The sequence below is a fragment of the Vanellus vanellus genome, assembly GCF_965231255.1.
Source record: "Vanellus vanellus genome assembly, chromosome: 4".
In the NCBI taxonomy this organism is placed as follows: domain Eukaryota; kingdom Metazoa; phylum Chordata; class Aves; order Charadriiformes; family Charadriidae; genus Vanellus; species Vanellus vanellus.
Genome location: NC_138909.1, coordinates 17725988 through 17750661, shown reverse-complemented (window position 1 = coordinate 17750661; position 24674 = coordinate 17725988). Strand labels below are relative to the sequence as shown.

At 40.7% G+C, this 24674-nt stretch overlaps 1 protein-coding gene across 1 annotated transcript in view; it reads left to right on the top strand.

Annotated features, from left to right (window-relative positions):
* The window catches only part of WDFY3 (WD repeat and FYVE domain containing 3), a 137147-nt gene extending 119398 nt beyond the window's left edge, over positions 1–17749 (top strand). The window contains exons 52-66 of the mRNA XM_082482030.1: positions 351–468; positions 1649–1755; positions 2521–2674; positions 4051–4142; positions 4479–4691; positions 8040–8187; positions 9218–9376; positions 9824–9978; positions 11498–11677; positions 12713–12895; positions 13765–13861; positions 14445–14774; positions 15837–15948; positions 16306–16503; positions 17305–17749. Coding sequence (XP_082338156.1) covers positions 351–468; positions 1649–1755; positions 2521–2674; positions 4051–4142; positions 4479–4691; positions 8040–8187; positions 9218–9376; positions 9824–9978; positions 11498–11677; positions 12713–12895; positions 13765–13861; positions 14445–14774; positions 15837–15948; positions 16306–16503; positions 17305–17425 — 2367 coding nt within the window. The 3' untranslated portion in view covers positions 17426–17749. The remainder of the gene's footprint in view (positions 1–350; positions 469–1648; positions 1756–2520; positions 2675–4050; positions 4143–4478; positions 4692–8039; positions 8188–9217; positions 9377–9823; positions 9979–11497; positions 11678–12712; positions 12896–13764; positions 13862–14444; positions 14775–15836; positions 15949–16305; positions 16504–17304) is intronic.
* The last annotated feature ends 6925 nt before the right edge of the window (positions 17750–24674 follow it).

The window sequence follows — 24674 nt, the reverse complement described above, 5'->3', positions numbered from 1 at the left end:
TGTTGCTACCAGCCAGACCATAACATAACATAACATATTGTTAGGATGCATGTCAAGTATTCACGAACAGAATTAAAGGGTATTGGGGAACAGGATGAGGGGAGCAGGGCAAAAATTATCTGGAGCCCAGATGTGACTTAAAATAAAAAACACTGACTCTCTTAGATCAGACTGAAGGACTGTTCTAAGCATATCCAACATTGCACCTGCTGTGGGTGTAGAAAACAAAGATGACAACCTTAGGAAGTGTTTGGTGTTAAATATGGTAATCAGCAGTGTTGAAAGGGTTTTTTTGGGGTTTGGTTTGGTTTGTTTTTTTTATAAAATTTGTGTCTGTTTTATTTTTAAAGGAACTGGATCTTACAAATCCCAAGACGTTCAGAAACCTGGCCAAGCCCATGGGAGCTCAAACAGAAGACAGGTTAGCCCAGTACAAGAAGCGATACAAAGATTGGGAAGATCCCAATGGTAAGTAATGATACATCTTGCAGGAAGAGCAGAGGAACATGTGCCTGTCACGGGATGGGAGGGAGTCATGGATTTTTATATTATGGGTCAAGAGGTCCGGATGTGGATATGTACAACTCAACTGTGGTTTTTAGTAACTCTCCAACGAATACTAAATTACAGCAAAGAGGCGTTGGTTTTCTTGCTGTGTTATTTATTTCAAATCTGAATGGCAGCTTTTAAATCCAAATGACAGCTTTTGATTTTATGTAAAAACAAAGAAAACAGTTGCGCATTCAGCACAGTTTAACATTGTCTAAGGGCTAGAACGCACAGGCACATGAAGCACACAACCAGCTGTCTCAACTAAAATACAGTTTGAGTGCTGCTGCAAGAAAATAAGTTACACAAAGGAATGGGAATACTTCTGCATTAACAGTACTCTAGCTTTTTCATTTCTTGTCTTAATGCACATTTTTTTGCTAAGGAAAAAGCATTTTCTTAGCTAAAAAAAATAAATCAGAATGAGATACAATTTAGTTACATATTCTTGATTTTAGAGCTTCCTTATATATTGAAAATAAAACTTGTGTGTTTGGCAAGGCATCTATTACATGATACGTATCTTCGTTTGTGCTTTTATTGAAGAAAAAGCCTGTTTAACTACTGCAGTGCTGTTCTGTGTCAAATAATAGTAGGTAGCAAAGATGTTCATTTCTAGAAATGAATCAGTATGTTCTAAGTGTATTTATGCAGACTTTTTGCCAGGAAATTAAGAAAGTAAAAGCTGTACAAAATCTGTAGCCAGCAATTCTCAGACATATTTCTGCCCAAGCCTTTAATTCCACAGTAACCAATAAGACTAAAACTAAAAAAAAAAAAGTTTCTTCAGCAGAAATCACCATTGCACTGCAACGTTTCAATTAGTTAAAATAAAAAATGACTAACCATTCAGTATTTCTCTGCAGAAGCCCATTGAATTAGGGCTACTGGACTGCAGCCAAAACTCAAGTGGTGGCTGTGACAAAACATAAAGCTTTCAGGTTCTCGAGAATGACAGTTACAAATTCCAGTTTAAAATGTGTCCAAGGTTACAGAGTAATTAAAATGCAGCACTAATTAATTTTTTTTTCAGTCAGTACTGATTTTGTCACCTAACTGCTTTATTTGTTCTGTGTTTATGATTTTTGAACTTCTGCAGGGGAAACTCCAGCTTATCACTATGGGACGCACTATTCATCAGCCATGATAGTGGCTTCCTATCTTGTCCGGATGGAGCCTTTTACTCAGATTTTCTTACGGTTACAGGTAAAAATCACACCACCTCATTTTGTCTTTCCTGCTGTACATTTGAGACCTAAATGAAAAGTATGATCAATCAGCTTTGTTTTCATCAAATATGGTAGAAGAAATATTTTTAGCAGAGTTGTTATTGCCTGGAATGATTTATTTTTTTTGTGAAAGTTGTAATGGAATTCACATTTTTTTCTTGTAGTTTGAACATTTTTCTAAATGTATGCAGAACAAAATATCAGCAGGCAAAAATGAAAGCAACTCTTATTGTGAAAAATACTTTGCTCGTCATGCTTTATTTGCCTGTTGTTGAAAGAATCATATGCCAGTCATTTAGTTCTGTGCTGGAGGTGTTGAAAGATTGTTGTTTTAAACCAATATGTCTATCCAAAGAGGCATTTTAGTTCTGAGTATTAAAATAAACAAACATTAGCAGAGCCTGGAATTGTGTGCCAGTTTGGTGGTTAACGGGGTTTGTAACATTATATGTCAAATATTTTCCTAGACAGAAGCCATCAGGCAAAAAGACTTCTGTTTCTCCGAAACAGGACTAGATGACTCTCTTAAAATTCTGTATATCTGTATCTCAGTGCTTTGTTTACTGTTATTTTGTACCAAAAATTAATGCAGCTGTTTTAAATCTGTTGTGTTAGAGGAAGAAACGTGCCATGTTATATAGTGTCTTTATTGGGCAGAGGATGTTCTGATTTGCCTTCTTGGCAAAATCTGCTGTGTTGAGAGATACTCTGATGCTGACAAGCTTCTCAATCTGTCCCACAGGGCGGTCACTTTGACCTGGCAGACCGAATGTTTCACAGCGTACGGGAGGCTTGGTATTCAGCATCGAAGCACAACATGGCAGACGTGAAGGAGCTCATCCCAGAGTTCTTCTACCTCCCTGAGTTCCTACTCAATTCCAACAATTTTGACCTAGGTAGGCAGAAGATAGCATTGCTACAGGTGCAAGAGCGGTGCCAGACAGTCCGATGTGAGAAAAGTGTCTTGTAATACAGGCAGAAAAAGATCTGTTTAACTGCATGAGAAAATGATAGATGACTTGCACGTTCTGAAATGAAAGCATAAGCAGGACTACTTCTGGTATTTTCTTATACTATGTGTTTATTCAATATTATATTTGAAAGTCTGAATGATACAGAACTCATGGTTTCACCAGGAAGAGTGTAGCAGGAATTCGTATTTCCTCTGTGATACCTCAGATTCACTTTTGCAGATTTATCAGGCTTAAGATATTTTTTCAAGCAGTGAGTGTTCATTTTAAGCAGTTAATGCAAAGTGTGTTCTGAGAGTTGCTGAACAAGATACCGAAATACCCAAAAAGGACTTCCATTTGGAATGCTGTGTTTTAGTGGATTTTTTGGTTTCTATCAGTTCAAAGCATGATTATCTGTGCGTTTTACTTGGAGTTTCTCTGGCTTACATTTTCCTCCATGTAACTTGCTACTCCGTAATGGTGTTCACCATCTTTTTTGCAGGAAGGGATTTAGTTTCTTCAGAATACACTCAGTTGACATGCCATTGCTATATACATACTAAACAGATGTCAAATACAGGAAATTATGTCCTCTTTTAAATTGGGGCTACCACAATTATTCCATTTTTTTTCATAGAATAAGAGCAAAGAAGTCAAAAAGAGATAAGAAAATGAACCTTGCTGTGCTGATTCCCGAGTGCAAAATGAACTGCTGCTGTGGTAGCAGTTCCCGGTAGCACGGTTGGCTGCTTAGGTGCGAGCTAAACTGACAGAACAAGATTCTGGTTGTACAATGATTGGAGAAAGCTATTTTACTGGCTGTTGTTTTCATTAACTTTCATGCACTGCAGTGGGTCTCTCCCATGACAGGGAGAGAAAAGCAGAAATTTACTTAAATAGAATAATAAAGACAAAATAATCATGTTCCAAGAACACTTGATGGGGAAGCAAAGACTCAGGCTGTGCATTATGAAGTTGTGAGGACTGAGGTGAAATAATCTAATCAACGCCTCTAGCTAGAAGGGTAATGTTTGTTTTGAAGGGCGTATGCTGAAACACTATCATCATCTTCAGAAGTCTTAGCAAGGAATTCTCCTCTTGCGAACAGTCTTACATGAAAAACTGAGGCAGAATTTTTCATGTTTTATTGCCTGGCATTTAAAAAATGACATAGTATTTTAAAGAAAAGACTGAAGTGGCTTGCTTTATAAAGGAAGGGTGTTAGAATTTTATCTTTTTTAATATTTTTTTTCACCATTGCTGTTGTAGTGCAGTTTCAGTGCTTCTCTCCAAATTTTTCTTCTTTTTTTTTTTAATAGGGTGCAAACAAAATGGCACTAAACTTGGCGATGTAATACTCCCCCCATGGGCAAAAGGAGATCCTCGTGAATTTATCAGAGTTCATCGGGAGGTAATTTGCATTTTAATAATAATAAATAGAAAGCGTCATGTGGGACTTTCCACTGCATATTAATCTAAGCTCGATTCATGCAGTCAGAGTTCCTAGCCAGTCCGTGAGTTCTGGGTTGATGGCTAATTGTTGCAAAGGTCTGTAGAACCAGTGTTTCCTCCCCTTTCCTTTTTGGCTAGGGAGTATGTTGAGGCAAGACTTGCTTCAATGAAAAAATTGATCAAAACGTAACAAGAATATGTTAAAATATAGTCTGTATTTTTCTTTGTGGCAGGTGCAGTATACTCAACTGATGACCGATACAGCTAGTTTTAATGCATGCCCTTTGAATTTCAGGCTCTGGAATGTGACTTTGTGAGCGCACACCTGCATGAGTGGATTGACTTGATCTTTGGCTATAAACAGCAAGGTCCTGCTGCAGTAGAAGCTGTAAATGTCTTTCACCATCTCTTCTATGAGGGGCAAGTGGACATATATAACATCAATGATCCTTTAAAAGAGACAGCTACCATAGGATTCATTAATAACTTTGGACAGATACCAAAGCAGGTATACCCTTCGTAGAATTCTTATTTGCCAGATGACACTCAAATTGAAATGTATTGATATAGAATGGGAAAATATTTTAGGAGTGCAACTTCCTGGGAGTGTTTCTCCACAAATATTCTTCCAGTGATGTGAAATCGTTTACATTTCCATCGTAAGTGCAATGAAGATCAACTTTGGTCTTTCCTTGTGAGATTAGAAATGTCTTTTTTTTCCCTTTGTACCCTTAAAATAAAAGTGAAATTAATTATGGTTCAACTCTAAAAATCAGCATAAAAAAAATAAGTATATTCCTGCTGCAAAGTCAGAGGGGAGCAGTGAAAGTGCAACTTCAAAGTAATGCTTAGTGTTAAGGTATTTTAAGTTATCCTATAGTTAAATAATTTCTATAATAACTTATGCTTCCTTTGTTTTACACTAGTCTTTTGGTATTCTGCAGGGCTTGGCCAACTCTTTTATTTGAAGAATCTGTTGAAAAAAAAAAACCTCAAACTTTAAATTAAGAAGATAGACTCTTGTAGCTATAGTTAAGGAGCTATACAGACACATTTTTGTTGCAGCTTTAAAGTTTGTGTTCTCTTTAAGAGATTGTATTAAATTATTAAATGTAATATTAAATCTAAAGTTTTACTGGGGGGGTTTAGGTTTTGGAGGGTAAAGGGTTTCTTTCTTTATCTCTCTCTTTTTTTTTTTAATTAAGCATTTCTTTAGGGTTTTTTTTTTTTTTTTGCTGTCCAGTGAAACTTTGAAATGTCAGCAGTGAATTTTTCCAATCCTAGATCTGGTGGAAACAACAGATACCTTCAGCGGTTCACTGGGAACCCAACCCACGTGTTGGGAATTCTTGACTACAGCATCACATAATGTTTCAGGACAGCCACAGGATATTTCCTGTGGGGACCCACTAACAGCTGTCTGTCTCTTATTGCCTAGAAAGAAGGCGAAGAACTGCTCATCTATCCTCTGTGGCTGCTTTTCTGCTTTTCCTTCCTTGCTCTCTCAATAATCTAGATATGGAGTGACTGTGGGGTTTTCTCCTCTTAAGTAATAATCAGTCACTGGGTTGTGATGATAATCAGACATGGCCCAGCTGAGAGCAGGGCAATGGAAGAGCTTTGCAGCTGAGTGTGAAGGTCTGCCTGAATCTTCAAATGCCTGTTAGTTACAAGCCTACTATGACATCTACCAGAAATTGCATGACACTTTGCTAGAGGACATAAGCAGACTGCAATAAACATGAGGAAACTCAAAACTCCTTCCTTAGGTCATTTTGGGTGGTGAGTGCTCTGGGAGCACATTTTTGTGTTATGGTTTGAGAAACCTCACAACAGTTTATTGTCATTTAGACAGTTATTACATCACCCAATGACCCTTCCCCACCCAGGAAGGGGAATCAGGGAAAAAACAAGGAAACCCAGGGGTTGAAATATAAACAGATTTAATAGAATAAGACTAGGTAATTAACATTAATAACACTAAACAACCAGTATTGATCCCGATACCAATATAAAATATACAAGGATTATACTCAGCCAATTCTATCAGTAGGAAGCTGTGCACTCCCAGCAGTGGACAGCAAATGTTGGACATTGAGAGTGCTACAGCTTTGGGAGGAAGGAAAGGCCTCAGGGGTCTGGCACCGGAGCAAGAAGTTCTCTGGATCACCCAGATCAAGGGGGAGAGAGCACTTCGTAACAAACTTCCTAATTTATATTGAATGTGACATTCATGGTATGAAATAATCCTGTTGGCTTGGGTCAAGTGCCAGGTCTCGTTCCTCCTCACTGCTGCACCTGGCGAGCTCGAAAAACACGGAGACCTTGAAACCTACATACCATAGCTGGCTATAAAGTAAATATTTTCACAAATTCAGACACTAGAGTCTTCTAAAAGTGCAGTTTTCCCAAGCATTAGTCTTGTGTCGCTCAAACCAAGACATTATGTAATTGTAGAGTTTTGCCTATGACCCTCTGTGACTTTCCACAGGGGATCTAGGGCAGGATATCTCAGTGATGTGGCTGCTGTGAACATTTTCACTCCTTTGCTGCACGGAGATGTAACATGAGGACTACATCTTCTTTATCCCATCTCTTCCACCAGTAATGCCCCTGGTAGTTCTGTTTCCCATTTTAAAAAGTTGTGCTGCAGAACATTCTAGAGCTGGAGCTGCATTTGGAAGAGGACTCTCGCAGACTCTGTGAGGGTCCCAAGATGCTACAGCCTCGGGGGGCAGAGCAGAATGAATAAGCAAGAGGAACAGTCGCTCAAAGGAGAAAAGTTGTGTGTTTAGGTTTTTTTCTTGATGGAACTGACATTTTTTGAGATCAGTTGTTCGTGCGAATACTGTATGATGTGCCTTCTCTCTCTGTCTTCTCATAGCCCAGCCAGATAGGTGGCATGCTGTAGTTCAGGGAGAGCTGTGGCACATAGGCTTGTTGCTACTCTTCGTACCCAGAGTGTAGGTTTGAGCAGTAGAAAAGTATGTGCTCATAGCTCAGCTACCTCAGGCTTATGCGTGTTCCTTCTGCATTGTATAGGCAAACAGGTAACCCATCTTGAAGGGCTGTAAAGATTTCAGCCTTGGAATGTCAGTTCTCCTTTCAGCACTGGAATAGCCTCTCTGCGAAAGAAGAATCAAAATCTTACAAAATACCACTCAATGTTTATATTTGTCATTTACAGATTATAATATATAGCATCTACCATCCAAGATTTTTATTATGAATTTATCATGTGATAAACCTTAGCATGTGTCATTGATGATCACTGCTTATTAGAAGCAATGATTGGCTTGTTTAGCACTGAGATACCAGGAATGGTTACTGAAGCAGTAAAATGGAAATTCGGTCACTCGTAATGGAAAGCTAGGCAGAAGATAATCAGGTGCTAAGATGCATTTCTTGTGTGTGATTGTCCTGTGGTCCAATTACATGCCCGCCCATGCTGTTACTCTGTTCTTCAGTAGCCTGGCTGCCTCCGAGTGCGTGACCTATTGTTTGTGGGACACAGTTAGTTTCAAAGCCAAAAATTAGCTTTCAGTTTGTCCTAGGTTAGAATTTAATACCTTGTTATGCATCAGCTTTGGGATTTTTGCTTGCTTTACTTCATCTGCTTTTGCAACTGCAGGTAGCTCTAAAAATACTTTGTTCATTATATCCTTGTTGGACTTCTTAGTATTTGTTGAAGTCTTATTGAAATGGTTGCCATAAGTTATTAATGAATACTGAGAACAGTTTAGTAACGTTTGCTGATGTGCAGAATTTTTAGAGGTAAATTGGACCAGTTTATCTTTTTAAGCTTGTACTCTTGTAAACTTCTAATTTTTGATTATAATTTCTTGATGAATTTCAGCTCTTTAAAAAACCACACCCACCAAAGCGTGTTAGAAGCCGACTGAATGGAGAGGCTGTGGGAACCTCTGTGCCCCCTGGTTCCACAAGTGACAAGATTTTTTTCCATCATTTGGACAACCTGCGGCCATCTCTTGCTCCAGTGAAAGGTAAACTGTAAAACCACAGTAATTATTCCTGGTTTTTTGTCAGAGCATTCACAGTTTCAGCAAAATTGTCCTTTTCCATGTTTGGCTTAATTCTAATGTTCTTAATGCCTGTGCTTTTGTGAGGAAGACAAATTTGAAATATCCTAATGCTGTCATTGTGTTCTTAGCTACCTTAAAGTGTACTTGGGAAGCACCAAATCAGTGCCAGTTTAGTAAGACTTTTTTAAAATAGAGGGATAAGATGGGATGCAAGTACCTCTTTAAAGTCTTAATTTAACAGACAGTATTCAGGGTACATTGCTTCTGGGCCTGCAGTAGCCATGACTTTTGTGGCAGAAGGATTCTTTATCTCAGTGCTGAGAGATGCTGAGAAATGTTGGCAGGAAAGGGTGGTGTTGGTAAATGCACTGAGATGAAAAAAGGTGGGTTTTAACTTCATATCTGACATTGGACAGAACAAAAATGAGTTGTCTGTGAGGCAGGTAAATGCTATACAGTGATTTCTTTCCTAGTTTATTAAATGAATCTGCATGCTGTAAAGAGAGATGGCCGTACTATCACACAAGACATAGCAGGGCTACACTCTTAAGATAGGAAATTAGACAGTGCTAACTTGTATTTGCAAAGCTTGGGGAAAAACAGGTAGGACACCATGGGCTGTAGTCAGGAATGTAGCCTGTGGGAACGCTTGGCCAAGATGTTAGAACGATACCAAAAACTTACTTTTACTTGTGCTGAAAATGGTACAATTGCTTTTAATGACCACAGACATCTTGTCTGAAGAACAGCTTGTGCAGCATTGCAAGTGAGATCGGAGCTGTCTGTGATCCTTAGGGTGTTCTTGCCACTACTGATGGCGCTTAGCCCTGTATTTGTTAGGAATGTAGCAAAAGTTGCCATCATTGCAGTTGAAACCAAGATTTGTGTAACATAGCCAATACAGAGATCCTGATTTTGCAGAGCATCAAGTATTTAATGGGATCAGATAGTATTTGTCTGTGCTAGCAATAAACCCTGTCGTCTTTTTTAGAGCTCAAGGAACCTGTGGGACAGATTGTGTGTACTGATAAAGGCATTCTGGCAGTAGAACAGAATAAGGTTCTCATCCCACCTACATGGAATAAAACTTTTGCGTGGGGCTATGCAGACCTCAGCTGTAGACTGGGTACCTACGAGTCGGACAAGGTTTGTAATCTGAAATTTGTTTCGGTACTCAATGTACCAAAAATAATTATTACTCAATAGTGAAAAAAAAAATCTAAGAATGGAAATTTATTTCACATGTGAATGAAATAATCTTGTAGTACATATATTTTATTGCTCCCTATCTGGTGGTCTTCATCAGAACACTGGCACAATGACATAAACCAATTAATAATAATTTTTTACCAGGTCTGCAAAACATAAATGAATTAAGTCTATGCAATTAAAGTTCATCTCTCACGTTCTCTCAGGAGGCATCTTATGGCAGAGGCTGGAATTGCTTCTGTTTGAGGAAAAACTGCACAAGGGGTAGCAGCGATATCTTAGTTCTTTAATGGTCCGGTGTGCAGGGAGGCACTCAGGTGTTTATTTTTATCCTACCAAACACTAACCCTGCAAGTAACTCTCCTTTGTTTTCTTTATTTTTAGGCAGTCATTGTTTACGAGTGTTTGTCAGAATGGGGTCAGATACTGTGTGCCATTTGCCCCAACCCCAAACTAGTTATCACTGGAGGAACAAGCACAGCGGTGTGTGTGTGGGAAATGGGCATCTCCAAAGAAAAAGCTAAAGCCCTCACACTGAAACAGGTAAAAACCGATAAAGATGCCTTTTATGTAAATCGTATTACAAGATCAAAGGAATTATTAAAGGAGTATTGTTCACATAGTAAGCTTTGAAACCATGAGTCCAGCGGACCTTTGGAGAACTGAGTAGTCGAGGTACTGATCTCCACTGAAAGTATGCAAAATGTATCTTTAAAATTGCACTGTTTTAAGGCTAGTTGATCACCAGGAGCTTTTTGGAGAGATGGGGTATTTGGTAGTGATGTTAACAAAATTATACAGGTGTGTTTTGTGAATTAATCTGCTTTATTGTACTGTTGTATGTAAAATACCCCCATCTGAAAACTATGTCAGGGAGGGCAGTAAAGGTTCATTTTCCTTTTTTAATTTAATTACTTTTTTCTTTTAAAATGTATATATTTAAATTACACTTCTACATAAAACTTTGCTCTTTCTGGCAGTGATGTTTGTGGAGCAGAGTATACTTATTCAGGATCACCTTAAGTTGTTCTTGCTTTGTTAATTCAAAACATCAACTTTTAATCTAACAAACGAGCACCTGTGCTTTAATTTTAGTTGCAGCTAAATGCAGAGTAAGTCTTTTGTTTACTAAAAAACCAAACAAACAAACAAAAAACCCACCCATAAACAAAACAAAGCCCCACCCAACTACCTCAGAATATTCTAGAAGCTGTATATCATTGTTATAGCTAGCTAGGTTATTAAGTGTTACTGTTCCTGTTAGCATCTTAATAGCATGCCTTTTTCCAGAGGAAAGCTTCCACTTAAGAGAAGAAAGTTAGAGAATTATTTAATAACTTCCTTTGCGCGGTCTCCAACAACTGTCCAAAGCTGTGTTTCCAAAGCGTTTTACTTAAGAACAGTACAAGATAGAACACTGTATCTTGCATTGCAGGGTCGCATATTCAAGGCCATTTACTGTACTTTAGCCAATTACTTGTAACTGAGTAAGCTCCGGTAATCTGACTATATTCCAGACTCCTCTTACAATGGTTAGGTTAAGCCTAAAACATAAAAGCAGGGTCTAATACCGAGTATGCTTGTAATTTTCTCCTCTTTCCAATTGACTTTGCCTTTTTGGTTGCAACTCTTTCTTGTCTCTTACCTTTTCTTAAACATCAACAGAAGTATATATGGCAGCCATTTTATATTTACAAAGAGTTTCTGTTTTCAGAATGTAATTTCAGGTGCAGCCTGGAACACATATATAATACATATAAATAGGCTACTGATACAGAATGGGTTGCAAATTTATTTTGTTTTTTTTTTTTTTAGTAGAAATCTCTATACTGTTAGACCATTGCAATTTTGTTTTGTGAGAGTATTTTTAAATGAAAAAATATTCTATCATTTTCAATTATGAAAATAGTTGCCAACTGAATACTTGTCAGTTGCATCTTCTGATAGGATATTCACGTTTACGTTATCATTATAATTATCTTTTCAGATAAGTTGGTTTAATGCTGTAATTTTTGTGCTCTCTCCTGATTGCAGCTTGTTCCTCCTGACTTTTGTTTTACAGGCGTTACTGGGTCATACTGACACTGTCACCTGCTTAACAGCATCGCTAGCTTATCACATAATTGTGAGTGGATCACGGGATCGCACCTGCATCATCTGGGATTTGAATAAACTCTCTTTTCTAACACAGCTTCGAGGTCACAGGGCTCCAGTTTCAGCACTCTGTATAAATGAATTAACGGTAAGAACCAAATACCATTCATCAATGTGCAGTGGGAACAGTAGCAAGACTCAGAAATTATTAAACCAAAGAAAAACAAACTAAGCTCTTCTGTTAGTTTGGCAAAACTTCCATAACTCATCTGAAAACTAAGTAGCTGGTTTAGAGAATAATTTGCATCTTTTGTCCAGAGATGCACAACAGTGCTGGCAGCAGTATAGCTAGTGTGGCATTCAATGTGGGTTGTCAAACCTGCCACAGCAACTAGGAAAAGATTTTGATATGTGACCTTGGTTGACTTTTGTTCTCTTATGCTTAATTTAAAGGAAGCGGAAGATATCTGGGATGAAGCTGCAGTGACAATTGTAGCAGAAACAGACATATCCTAAAAGCTTGTCTCCCTGGTGGCCCTATAAGTTACGGGTTGCCAGTTATCCAGCTCCTGTGCATGTCAAAGAATTTGCCTGAGTTGAAACTTTATGTAGTTGGTCCATGAGGGCTGGATGGACCATGTTGCAACTGAAGTAGATGTAGTGGTTGAAATCAAAACAGGGCTGTAATGCGATGAGGGGGTAGCAAGAGTAGCTGCTAGTAGACTGGTGGTTGTTGTGTTGCCAGTGTTTTAAAGTGCAGCTCCCATTTCTCCCTCTGCACTAGTTTGGGACTATCTCTTGATCTTTTCCTAATAAGGAAGCAAATGAAATTTGAGGTTGTACATGTTTGTGAAAAAGTATCTTTGAAAACTGAGAAGGAAAAGTACTGAAAATACGCTGTTGGATTGTTATGCTGTAGAAAGTGGAGGAATTGGTCTACTTATCGTATGCTGTAAATGCAACAAATGGGTTGCTACTACGTCTGGTTTTCTATGTACAATTTTAAAAAATGCATATCATCCTAAAGGTTTGTTTAGGTGGCCAAACTCAGCTTGAATAGAACTTCCTGAAAAGTGCTAGCCTTGATGGCTGAACTTGGCTTATATATGAACCTGGTTTATATTTTTGCTGAAGAAAACCTGAGACTTGTATTGAAGTATGGAGGTGTTATTTGTCTTTGCAGGGGGATATTGTATCATGTGCTGGCACTTATATCCATGTATGGAGCATTAATGGCAGCCCTACCGCAAGTGTAAACACTTTCACTGGCCGAAGCCAGCAAATAATGTGTTGCTTTGTGTCAGAGATGAATGAGTGGGATACCCAGAATGTCATAGTAACGGGACATTCAGATGGAGTTGTCCGGGTAAGTACCAGGAATTACTGTTTGGAAAAATAAGTTTACGCCTTAGTATTAGTAGTAGTTAGAGAAGTCATGTCTATCCAACACAATGTCCTAGCCAGTACCAAAAGCAGTTCTGCTATAGTTGCGTGCTCCACCTGAACAACTAGTCCTGCAGGAAGGAGGGAGTCCAGGCTGGGTAGATGATGCAGACTGCTTTTGGTGCTGAAACGAGCTGTGCCATTTCTGCACAGGGTGGTGCACTGTATCCTGTCCACAAGTTAGATGGACATTGAAGATTCATGGAAAACTCTTTCAGTGAGCTGACATTCCTATGTAGTCTTTCAGTTTTCTTTCTCCTTTTCAATGCACCCACTGTTATGTGATAACCAGCAATAGTCAGCAGCATACATTTTTCTTCCCGCTCTATTTTGGTCACTTTTTGGTCACCAGCTTTCGTGCCTGGAGATTATAGTTCACCGTTTTATACACCTTGAGAAAATTCGTTTTGCTGCCTAGAAAGAAAAGAGGAACTTAGTGGCATCTCTGATCACTGTGAGTCTAACCCGATTTTCAGTACTTTGCTGTGTGCAGTCCTGGGTCTGCCTTAACTGCAGTCTGCTGGTCAGATTGCTATGTGGAGTGGATTTTTTTTCCCGAACAGCTAAGATGTTAAATTAACAGCACTTATGAACAGACTTGTTCATTTGTGATTCAGGCATGAACACATATCCTCTTATAGTATCTAGTGCCTGAAAACAGGGTTTAGTATGGAGATGTGACCTGCCTCTCATGCTACCAGTGCAAATGCACAGTTCTAATAAGCCATCTTAATTCTAGAAGTAGCTCAGAGTTCAGTTCATGCCACTCTACTTTATCCCCTGTCCCTCCAGTTCTGGCGGATGGAGTTCTTGCAAGTACCAGAAACACCAGCTCCAGAGCCTGTGGAGATGCTGGAAATGCAAGAGGATTGTCAGGAAGCACAAATAGGTATGTCTCCTGACAAGTGTTTTGTATTTGCCTTCTATCTGATCTTCACTATACATAGGTAAAATCATGTGATTATACAGTGCAGAATGGACGTAGGGGATTTTGTCTCAAGAGACAATAGACATCCAGTAGCCATAATAAATAGAGCATCTGAGTTCTTTGTTTGCCACCTTGCTTATGGTAGTTTTATACTAGTACGAGTAAGAAAAAATCATAGCTGACTGCGCTTTCTTGTGTAAGTTTTGCTGAAAGGCAGTGGGATTTGGTTTGCTTAACTTGAGCGTTTTTGAAAATTTTACTCATTGTGTCTATCAGACCTACCTCAGACAGACTATCGTAGGAAACAGCTTCAGCTAAGGATTGCTGTTTTCTGACAGACCAGTGCAAAAAACATGAATAGTGTGATTCCTGGTAAGAGCTGAATCTCTGCAAAGGCTTTGAGATGCCTGCATGCAGCTTCCCCCTAGTCATGCTGTGGTGGTACCTGTTGGGTTGTAGGTAGTGCAGCAGCAGAATAGGGGAAAAAAAAGCTCAGGCTATAAGGAGCCTTGCTAACGTTTTCTTTCCTGTTGGGTGAATCCAGGACAGGAAGCCCATGAAGAGGACAGCAGTGACTCCGAGGCAGATGATCCATGCATAGGCCAGGACACGAAACTGCAGGAGAGCCAGAGTCAACCAAGCAGCACCAGCCACAGGCCTAGGTCATCATCAAACAGAGCAGCGGCAGCATGGTCAGCAGACAGCGGCTCCGATGACTCCAGGCGTTGGTCAGACCAGCTCAGCTTGGATGAGAAAGATGGCTTTATCTTTGTGAATTATTCTGAGGGACAAGCAAAAATGCACCTCCATGCTCAGGTTAACCACCCGCACCCCAGCTATGCTGAAGCACGGCACTACAGCAAGCTTAAACCAGGTAAAAGAAACTGGACTTACTTTCTCTGTCAGATAAATGTGCTGTCAGCACTGACCTGTAAGGCAGTCTCTCTCTGTCTGTGCAGCTTTGAGCATGGTTGGCTGATAAATTCCAAAATGGTCAGTGAAGAGAAAAATTTGTGTGCAAAGGTTGCATGCTGTTCAAGCTTTTCCTGAGAAGCTGTGGTCAGTTTACCTGGCTAAGCCGCTCGCTTACCACCACAAACCCCTGCAGCAGGATGGTGGAGACAATAGAAAGAACAAAAGCAAGGGAACTCACAAGTCAAGATAAAGGATAGCCTAATAAGGAAAGGAAAGAGGAAGACAAAACAAGCGATTCAAAGGCAATCACTCACCACCTCCCACAAGCAGAATGATGACCAGTTAGTCGCTGAGCAAATGGCTGCCTTCCCCCAAAACTCCTCCTCTCAGTTTTACTGCTGAGCATGATGTTATACAGTGTGGAATTTCCCTTTGGTCAGTTTGAATCAGCTGTCCACCTTGTGTCCCCCTCCCAACTTATTGTGTACCACCAAACAGGGGGCAGAGCAGAGTGGGGAAAAAGAGAAGACCTTGCTACTCTGCAAGTACTGCTGAACAACAGCCGAAACACTGGTGTGTCATCAAAACTGTTTTAGTCACATACCCAAAACACAGCATCATCCGAGCTTTTGTGAAGAAAAGTAATGACAGTTGGAAATCTGAGTCTTGACTTTAAAAAGAAAACAAATAACTTAATTTTTATATTTTTTTATTTTATCCCAATCCTGTTAGGCTTTGGTACAGGGCTTCCCTGTGTATGTCACCATTCTCTGCAGGTCCCAACTGGACTTAGAGAAATTGAAGGCTCTGCATTGTTTTTTATCCTCTTCTTTCTCACATGCATTGGGGAGCAGTTGAAAAATGTGGTTTCCCTGAGTGAAACTTGGGTCAGAGAGAGTTATCTCGGGGGGGGGGATTTTTTCTTTCTACAAAATCACACATTACAGGTGTGTTGGGGGAGGAGAGAACAAAAATGAGAACAAATTTGCTTTTCCCCCTCCTACTTCCCCCTCATTTCTAGGATACAGATGGGAGCGTCAGTTGGTGTTTAGAAGCAAACTAACTATGCACACAGCATTTGATCGCAAAGACAACGCACATCCAGCAGAAATCACTGCACTCGGCATCTCTAAGTGAGTAACTCACAAGCTATTGCTTAGAACGTTTTTTCAGTGTTGTCAGCAGGAAACGGTACAAACCAGCCATTATTCTTTGCATAATGCTGTTTTGTGATGCTTGTGTTTAGGGCAGCCTTGTTCAAGGACTGAGATAAAAAAAAATACTAAAATAAGTAGACTTATTCAGCTGCATTATGCTACACAGAGTGTTGTTATAGCTCCATTTCTCAGTCAGACCAGGCTAATTTGCACATTAGTTACTATGCCAGTAGTTGAACATGTTACATATTCTGACATGTAAAATCAGTCATCTATGTCTGCGTGTTACTGTGCCAGAGTTGTTGCAGGAACGCTTTTGCTTTTTTCTTGCAGGGATCACAGCAGAATTCTTATTGGGGATGGTCGAGGCAGAGTGTTCAGCTGGTCCGTAAGCGATCAGCCTGGCCGATCTGCAGCTGATCACTGGGTGAAGGACGAGGGGGGAGACAGCTGTTCGGGCTGCGCAGTCCGTTTTTCACTCACTGAGAGGCGTCACCATTGCAGGAACTGTGGACAGCTCTTCTGCCAGAAGTAAGCCAGCCAAGAGTCTACTTTGGGCTCTTTTCCATACAGAATTTTAGGCTGGGTAAAGCTGTTGCATGCCAGGGAACTCTGCTGAAAGATGAGGTTTCCCTTACCAAAACAGAACTGATGAAGAAACACCATCAAAACTCTCAAAACTTCCAGGGAGGAATTAGCTGGCCCCTTTATAAATCCAGTTAGCAAAATGGGTATCAGGACAGAATGAAATCTGCAGCTTTGAAAAGCTCCCTGTTGCCCATCTGGGAAAAACTCTAGACAAATGGACTTAGTAAAGAAAAAGAAACCAAAAAGACCCCAAACAAACAAACTTATGCAGCCACTAGTTGTTCTTGTCATTCTACAAGCAACCCAGCAGAAATGTGAACTGCATGCAGGGCTGTAAGGATGCCGATTTAGGAGCCAGTAGCATGCAGCCTCAGGCAGGAAAATGCAAGACACACAGGATGCATGTGAGATCCCCTCACCCAGAAACTGAGGTGGGAGTCTCTTTTCTGGTCCACTGGGTCAGACACAATATTTCTAGTTCATCTCTGTAGCTATACTTCGAGTCTAAACTGGTGACAACAGCTGTTTTTAAGCTACCTCTCACTCAGAGTCATTGCATGGATTCTGTGGTGGCCATACCTGTTAAATTCTGCTTCTGCTACAGTGTCTTGCATTTCCTTGTCAAGATAAGTTTGGACAGTTCTCTGGTATTTGAAGTCATAATGATAATTTCCATACTTGGATAGGAGATGGCCAGCTCAGGAGAGGACCTTTGTTCACAGCGATGTTTGTTTTCCTCTACAGGTGCAGTAGGTTTCAGTCTGAAATCAAGCGCCTGAAGATTTCGTCACCAGTCAGAGTCTGCCAGAACTGCTTCTACAACCTGCAGCATGAGCGGGGTTCAGAGGAGGGGCCCAGAAATTGATGGGGTCCTGGCAAACAGAGACCCATCCAGCCTCACCGTCACTCCAAGAACTAGGGAGAGTAGTGATCAGAAGGGATTAGAATATTGTCTGTTTACACTTAAGTTTATACTGAGTTTTAAGCACTAAAAGCAAAAAGGGATCATTGAATTGATTTGTGTTGACAGAAGCTAAATGAGGCTAACAGCATAATTAAGTGAAGAACAAAGCCCAGGAAGACATGATTAATAACCACAAATCCAATAGAACTGTCAACCCCTAAACCTATGTTGACGTGGCTATCGAGAAAATCCTCACTTATCCTAAACACCCGTTCTTGTCTTGTTTTTGTAGAGCTAGTCATCTTTATTGGGGGGGGAGGGGAGAGGGGAAGGCTTTTTAGAAGATAGTTGTAAATCTGCCTTCTTCGCAAGCAACTGTGTATATTGTAAATAGGTATAATGGCCTTTTTATCTAAATATGAACTTAACTGCCTGTTACATGGGACTTCAGATTAACCACTATACTTTGTGTGGCATCTTTATCTCATCTATCAATTTAAATACGAATGTTTAAAAAAAAAAAAAAAAACACAAAACAAAAACAGAAAACTCGAAGGCATTATGCGTATTTCTGTTAAAAATCCAGTCTGTGCATGTTTGTTCTTTCAGTTGCCCACAGTATCTTAATTTAAGTAAGGCTATACATAGAATTACATGGATTTTTTCAAAAGAAAACATTTTTGAGAATAGGACTTGGAGTATTTTATTCTAGCTGTAAGATAACCAGGAACTAAATTGTACACTTGTGTTGCATTTTATACCAAACTATTTACCACCTCAGTGTTGTTCATATTTAATAAGGCCTCTTTTATACATATGTCAGAGCTGCAGTTTTGTTAATTACTTCATGTTCATTAGCAGCTGATTCATGCAGTGCAAGAACCAGCTTTTAACTACTTTAGTCAATAGCAATTGGCTTGCGTATAGATACAGAATGAATTCCTTGTGCATAAAATTTAACTGCTGTTGTCCTGTAGCTTGTTTGCAAAAAAAACTTCTGGAACAATAGGCGTTGCTCTAAAACTGGGTGATATTAGTCATGTCAGAACTGCTTCGAAGAGCTATCTTCATGTTTCGGCACATGGCATCAACTTGAGGACAGCAGTAGATTTCCATTGAGGTTTTTAAGTTCCAATATGAATTTAATTGCAGTATTTTTTTACTACTCTATCATTTATTTTGCACTACATGAGGGATGAAGTAGAGACACTGATATCCACTGGGATTGGAACATGTGCATTGGATAGGCCCGTGGACTTAATTTCTGAATGAGGTCTTGCCAGTGGGTTTGGGGCTGGGGGGTGGGGGGAGGCAGGGGGCAGACTGGTGTTTGGTTTTGTTTTTTAACGTATGTGTATATATTTTGTAAATGGGTGACAAACCGATTTAGAGCTAGGTATATTCACAACAGATTCTTTTAAATAGCAGTAAGGATATGACTCAAAGCAACAGAAGACAGGTGGCCCTGCTTTTGCTCTGCTAGTACTTCAGTGAGTGTCTTTGCTAAAGATGATATGGCCCTGGGACAGCAAATGGTTAAAACCAGCGCTGTTGTTTGAATTGTACCATCAAAAATGCCAGACCCTCTGTGGTGGTGTGAGCTCCTTCCAGCAGGTTGTTGGCACTGCAGGGGCGAGGGCACACCTGTCTTCTCTTGATTTGGGATTCTAGCGGTGAATAATTTGTTAATCCTGACCACTTACTATTTACCCTGGTATCATATGTTTATGCACTGAAGGTTAAATACGTATTTTGATACATGTTTGTTTATTATGTATGTGCTGGTCTGTAAAATGAGATATATTCCTGTTTTGGTATGTATACTAAATCCCCAAATGAACAGAAAGGCTTCTCTAGAGCCCTTGCACACTGTTGAGTAAATGCAGGTTTGTTGAGATTTTCTGACCCAAATAGATCCTGTTGGATCCAAAGAGTGATGATCAAGTAGCCATGCTGCATGGCTACCCGGACACATTTGTCCCTAAAAACGAGAAGAGGTCCTCAGTAAGCATGTGCAGAGCACTGGAATTTCTGTGTTCTCTCTTAACGTTGCCTTCACCCTTCCCAAAATGATGCAAAACCAGCATAGTTCAGAAGACAGGCTAGTGGCCTTAACGTTTTCAGTTTGAAGAAAAGGCTATTTTAACAACTTGTAAATGCCTTTGAGTCCACAGAGTGTTCTTCCCCTTGCCTCCAGATTTCAAATCAAAACCAAATTTAAAGAAGTCGTCTTTTCTACAGACTGGAACTTGTACAACCACATAATTAAACCTTAATAAAAACAAGGTTTATGACAATAACACTGATATAATCTAAACAGTAAAGCCAACAGTTGGCATATAGTACTAATGCAGGGTCATGAAGATAGTGGGCCATCAGTGAAGAGGTAGTCGACTGCGTTCAGCTGCGTAAGCACATTGTACGGGTGTTGTTCTATGCTTTTGATGTTTGGCAGCGTACTAAATAATCAAGGTCGTTATTCTTTACAAATTCTGTAGTGTAGAGGGTAGTCCCGATTTACATTTTGCAAACAAATCACCACAGCCCTCCGACTTAATTCTTTGGTTGCACTGTTCCAAAAACCACGTTCTTGCTTGTAGGAGGTGGAGGGGAAAAAACACACCTGCTCGTATTTCCTCTGGCAGCTGGTGCTGTGGGCAACTGTTTTGTTCACTTGGGAGTGGGTTTTTTTTCCGTTTCTTTCAAGCTTCTAATGCAAATATTTGCTTTGTTTTCCATGTAAAAATCTGTTGAGCGAAAATATACTCATGTACACTAACATTAGTAGACTGTATTCTCTGCAAGTACCTCACATGTCTTCTCCTGCCTTGTTCTTTGTAGTATACTTATTCATGTACTCTTAACATTTGTATGTAGTGTGCAACTGTAATGTCATGCTTATGAGAGGGGGTTGGCTGCCTCCAGCCGACGTTCATCAGTTCAATAGCAAAACACTTTAGATAAGTTATTTTGCACTTTCTTATGTATAAAATTGGTAGAAACTTAATTTGCTTTGTATCATTTAAAGACTCCTTTTGTTTCAGTAAATGAACTGTGTATAAAATATTTATGCAGTTAAAACTGTTTTTAGAAAGTATTTTTAATTTCAGCAAGTTTGGTTACTTGTTGCATGACTATTAACACAGCTGACTTTTTGTGTCAGTGCAATGTATATTTTTTTTGTCCTGTTATTAACTTGTAAGCCCTAGTTCAATGGCCATTTATTTGTACAGCATCAGGAGTAAATTGAAGATAACTGGCTAAGACTGGAGTGTGGAATTTTGTACTATATTGCAGAATCCAATATCTGTTTTTTGGTGGTTACGTAAAAGGCCTGACGATTTTACTATCTAGTGTGCAATCTGTGATATCTGAATGTTCATTGTATATTTGTCTCCAATGCAAAAAGGTAGAGTAACACAATTACAACAATACATGATTAAATGCAATAGTTCAGGTACTGAAGTATTTTTTTCATTTCAAATAAATACCTGCTATTTACCACCAAAAAGCTGTTTTGCATTTGTTGGAAAGACACATTTGGAGCTGAATAAACATTTTTAACATGGGAGTGGTAACTAATGAGTAACATGTTTCTATATCATCACAAGGACTAAATTTCTATTACTTGTTATGGTTTTGCTTTCTGAAAGCGAGTACAGTCGTCCACGATGATGCAGTGTGAAATCATGTGTCTTTGTTTATTCTTTTTTGCTTCATAAGTGTCATTGTAGAGCATGAAGCCAGCAGAATTTGACAGTGTGTAGAAGAACAGGCTGTACCAATATACAGAAAGCAGACGGAAAAGAATAATTTAGGTCATGCTGGACAAGGACAGTGGAAGAGGAGGAAGTATCAAAATGCAATTTAAATCATCTTCCCCAAGGAGAGAATGACTACTAGAGCAGAACTTGACCTTATCGGGTGAGAAACAGCCTAAGATTCCCAAATGTTGAAATATTTTACTAGTTTTTCATGCATTTTTATACCCTTTTCTAAACTTGCACTGCTAAAGAATGTGAGGTTTCACGGTGGCAGTTAATTACATGGCAATACTGTTGGCTAACATTTTTTCCTCTAAAAACCACGCTTTGATTCAGTTGCGCCTACCATGTTTCACCTTCAGTAAGTTCGCAGACGATACAAAGTTGGGTGGGAGAGTTGATCTGCTTGAGGGTAGGAAGGCTGTACAGAGGGATCTGGACAGGCTGGATTGATGGGCCGAGGCCAATGATACGAGGTTCAACAGGGCCAAGTGCTGGGTGCTGCACTTGGGTCGCAGCAACCCCATGTAGTGCTACAGACTTGGGGAAGAGTGGCTGGAAAGCTGCCCAGTGGAAAAGGAACTGGGAGTGTTGGTTGACAGCTGGCTGAATATGAGCCAGCAGTGTGCCCAGGTGGCCAAGAAGGCCAACAGCATTGTTACCAAGCATTGAAGAGGCTGTCCAGAGAAATGGTCGAGTCACCATCCCTGGCTGTATTTAAAAGATGCGTAGATGTGTTGGGGGCAGGGTTTGGTGGACTTGGCATTGTTAGGTTTACGGTGTGACTCAATTGATCATAAAGGTCTTCTGACCTAAATGATTCTGTGATTCTGTGTTGCTTGGCTGATGAGCACTAGAAATCACATTGTGGTCTTGGTATTTGACATAAGTGATTTCTTTGGTTGTAAAAGAAAAGCAGCTTCTACGGATGAAGTTAACTGTCTATGCTTACTGCGTTTAGCTTCTTCTGTAAAGTCTTCAGGGTTTTTAGTTAAATTTAAGTGTGTGCTCAAGCAGTAGTTATAGAAGCAATTTTCATGGCCTTCCTAAGCCATATCTTGGTTACATAGCATTGGTAATGTCCACTTTTCACAAGTTCAGGTATTTCTCATTCAAGGATTTCCATATTTTAAATGTTGTCATGCTCTGAAAAAAAAATGTTTTCTCTTCAACAGTTACAGGCAATTACTGTACTTCTCAGCGTACCTGCAGACACTTGACAGCTGCAGTGTGGTGTGCTATTCTGCTGTCACGGAGCAGGTCACAAATGAGCTTCATCAAAGCATTTTGAGCCAGTAAACCAGGCTTACTGTGGGGTGTAGTGTCTGGCATCGCTGCCCCCTCTTTGTGGGGAGAGATGTCCTCCTAACAGTAGCTCCAGGCTGGTCTGTGCAGCTGATCATTCAGCGTGCAGTATTTCAACCTCATTTTCCCCACAGGCAAGAAATGAGTTACTAGCCACCTTCTTTGATGTCTCCCATGTTAAGTTAGCTAACTTGTGCTTCACTTGGTGTACAGCATTTTGAATGACACAAAGAACTTGCAATTAGTGTTGCGTGCTGACTCCAGAGTGCACTGCAGCGCCTCTGTCTCCACAGCTTGTGAAGTCTGATGGAGGGCACCACTCAGCTTCGGGAAGGTGAGCCAGCCTCATGGGGTGCTTTTATGGCCCTGCGCCCTCAGCACCCCAATGTGTACATGCTCTCCACCTCTGCCAGCCTATGGCCTGTCCAAGAACTCCCTTCCACAGGTCTCGGAGAAGCCTGCCTTTATGAAAAGAAAAAAAAAAAAAAAAATTGCCCTTTTGAGATTTCCAAGTGGGTTGTGGAGCCAGATGGTGAGTGCTGTGGCCTGACCTGGCAGGCAGCGCTGTGCCCCTGCCTCTGGCATCCCCCAGGCATGGTGGAGAGTGGAGGTGCCAGGAGCAAGCGTGGGGAAGCAGCGGGGGCCACAGTCCTGACGGAACTTTTGATTGGGAAAGTGCAGTCCCATCTCTGCCCCACAGAGCACAGGCTTCTGTGTTGACATTAAGATACTGCAGTTTAAAGTCCCTGTTGCAGGTCGGGTGTTGGGAGAGTCAGTTTGGCTCCTTTCTGTCCAGACAAACAAAAGGATGATTAATTAGGAAAGCCATAGCCTTTTGTGAGGTTCCTGCACAAAACCTGGGTCAGGGAGAAGGAAGAATGGTGCCCTGTGAAATTCATGGCAGCTCAAATGTCAGTGTTGGAGCCATAAAACCCCTAACAGGCATCAGATGGGCCAGCAGCCAGTTTTAGAGTAAAACAAGCCAGTCGATGAGTGACAGGGCACTTCACTGCAAGTGCACCAGCCTTTAACTCCAGCTCCACCACAGCTCCTGCTGGGCAGAACTTGCTGTTCCAGCGCCGCTGTTGAGTGTGCCTGTTGTTCACAGGCCTGTAGCTGTCTGGTTTTTTGGGGGGAGGCAGGGGAGCTATTAGGAACTAAAAAATGCAGCATTTCATTCTGTGCCATAGCCCAGTCCATTGTAACCATATTTGTGGCCAATTTGCTGTGACCAAATTGTCTTTCACCACAGTTGTGATGACTTTGACAGTTCAGAAAGGTGAGGTTTGGAGCCTGCTTTCTCAGCTCGAAGTGTTTTGTGCTGTATAATATTGTAAAAAAACACATATGTATTTTTAAAGAATTACTGGCAGTGTAACCTGTCTGTCTCCATGTCAGGACACGGTGTTGATTGACTGGTGAGGTTTGTGTGCCACACAACACAGAGAGGAGGACAGGGTAAGTGAGCACGGAAACAGGTCTGATGTCTTGGGAGCCAAATCCTGTCCTGTCTTCCTTGGGGAGTTGAGTGACGTTGCACTGGGTGCGTGGCTGGCCCCAAAGAAGGGGAATTTGTAAGAAATGAGACCAAAACTTGAGCATGGCTACTGACAGGCGTAAAGGCAATCGTGCCTGCTCAGGAATCCGCTGCAGCCCCTGGCGTGCTGCCCCAGCTGAGGCCCTCCATGCTGCAGGGCAGGCAGGCCTGCAGGAGATGCGACATAGTTTTTCTAAGTGTGAACATTTAGGAAAAGCTGTGAAGTTGTCATTGCATGGAGGGGAATGACAACAAAATGTAATGACCACATTAAATAAATAAAGGGTAAAACAGGCTGCCGAGAGCTAGAGGTAGCTCAAATCCAGCCAGTTTTCCAGGTGCTGGGAACTTCAGCTGTCCCACCAGCACCTTCCCCCAGGAGGAGGAACTGCTCCCTCCCCACTTTCAGTGCCACTGCAGCCCGTGCCACCTGCGCTGCGCGGCAGAGCTGCGGGGAGGTTACAGCGCTGAGCAAGAGCAAAGACCGACCTCTGGGTGAGAGGATGTTACAAATGTAAATACTGATGTATGGTTTCTGTGTGCGTGTGTGCATGCAGAGCAAGGCTCTTGCCCAAGAGCCGTGATGAAAACTTTGTGTAATCTG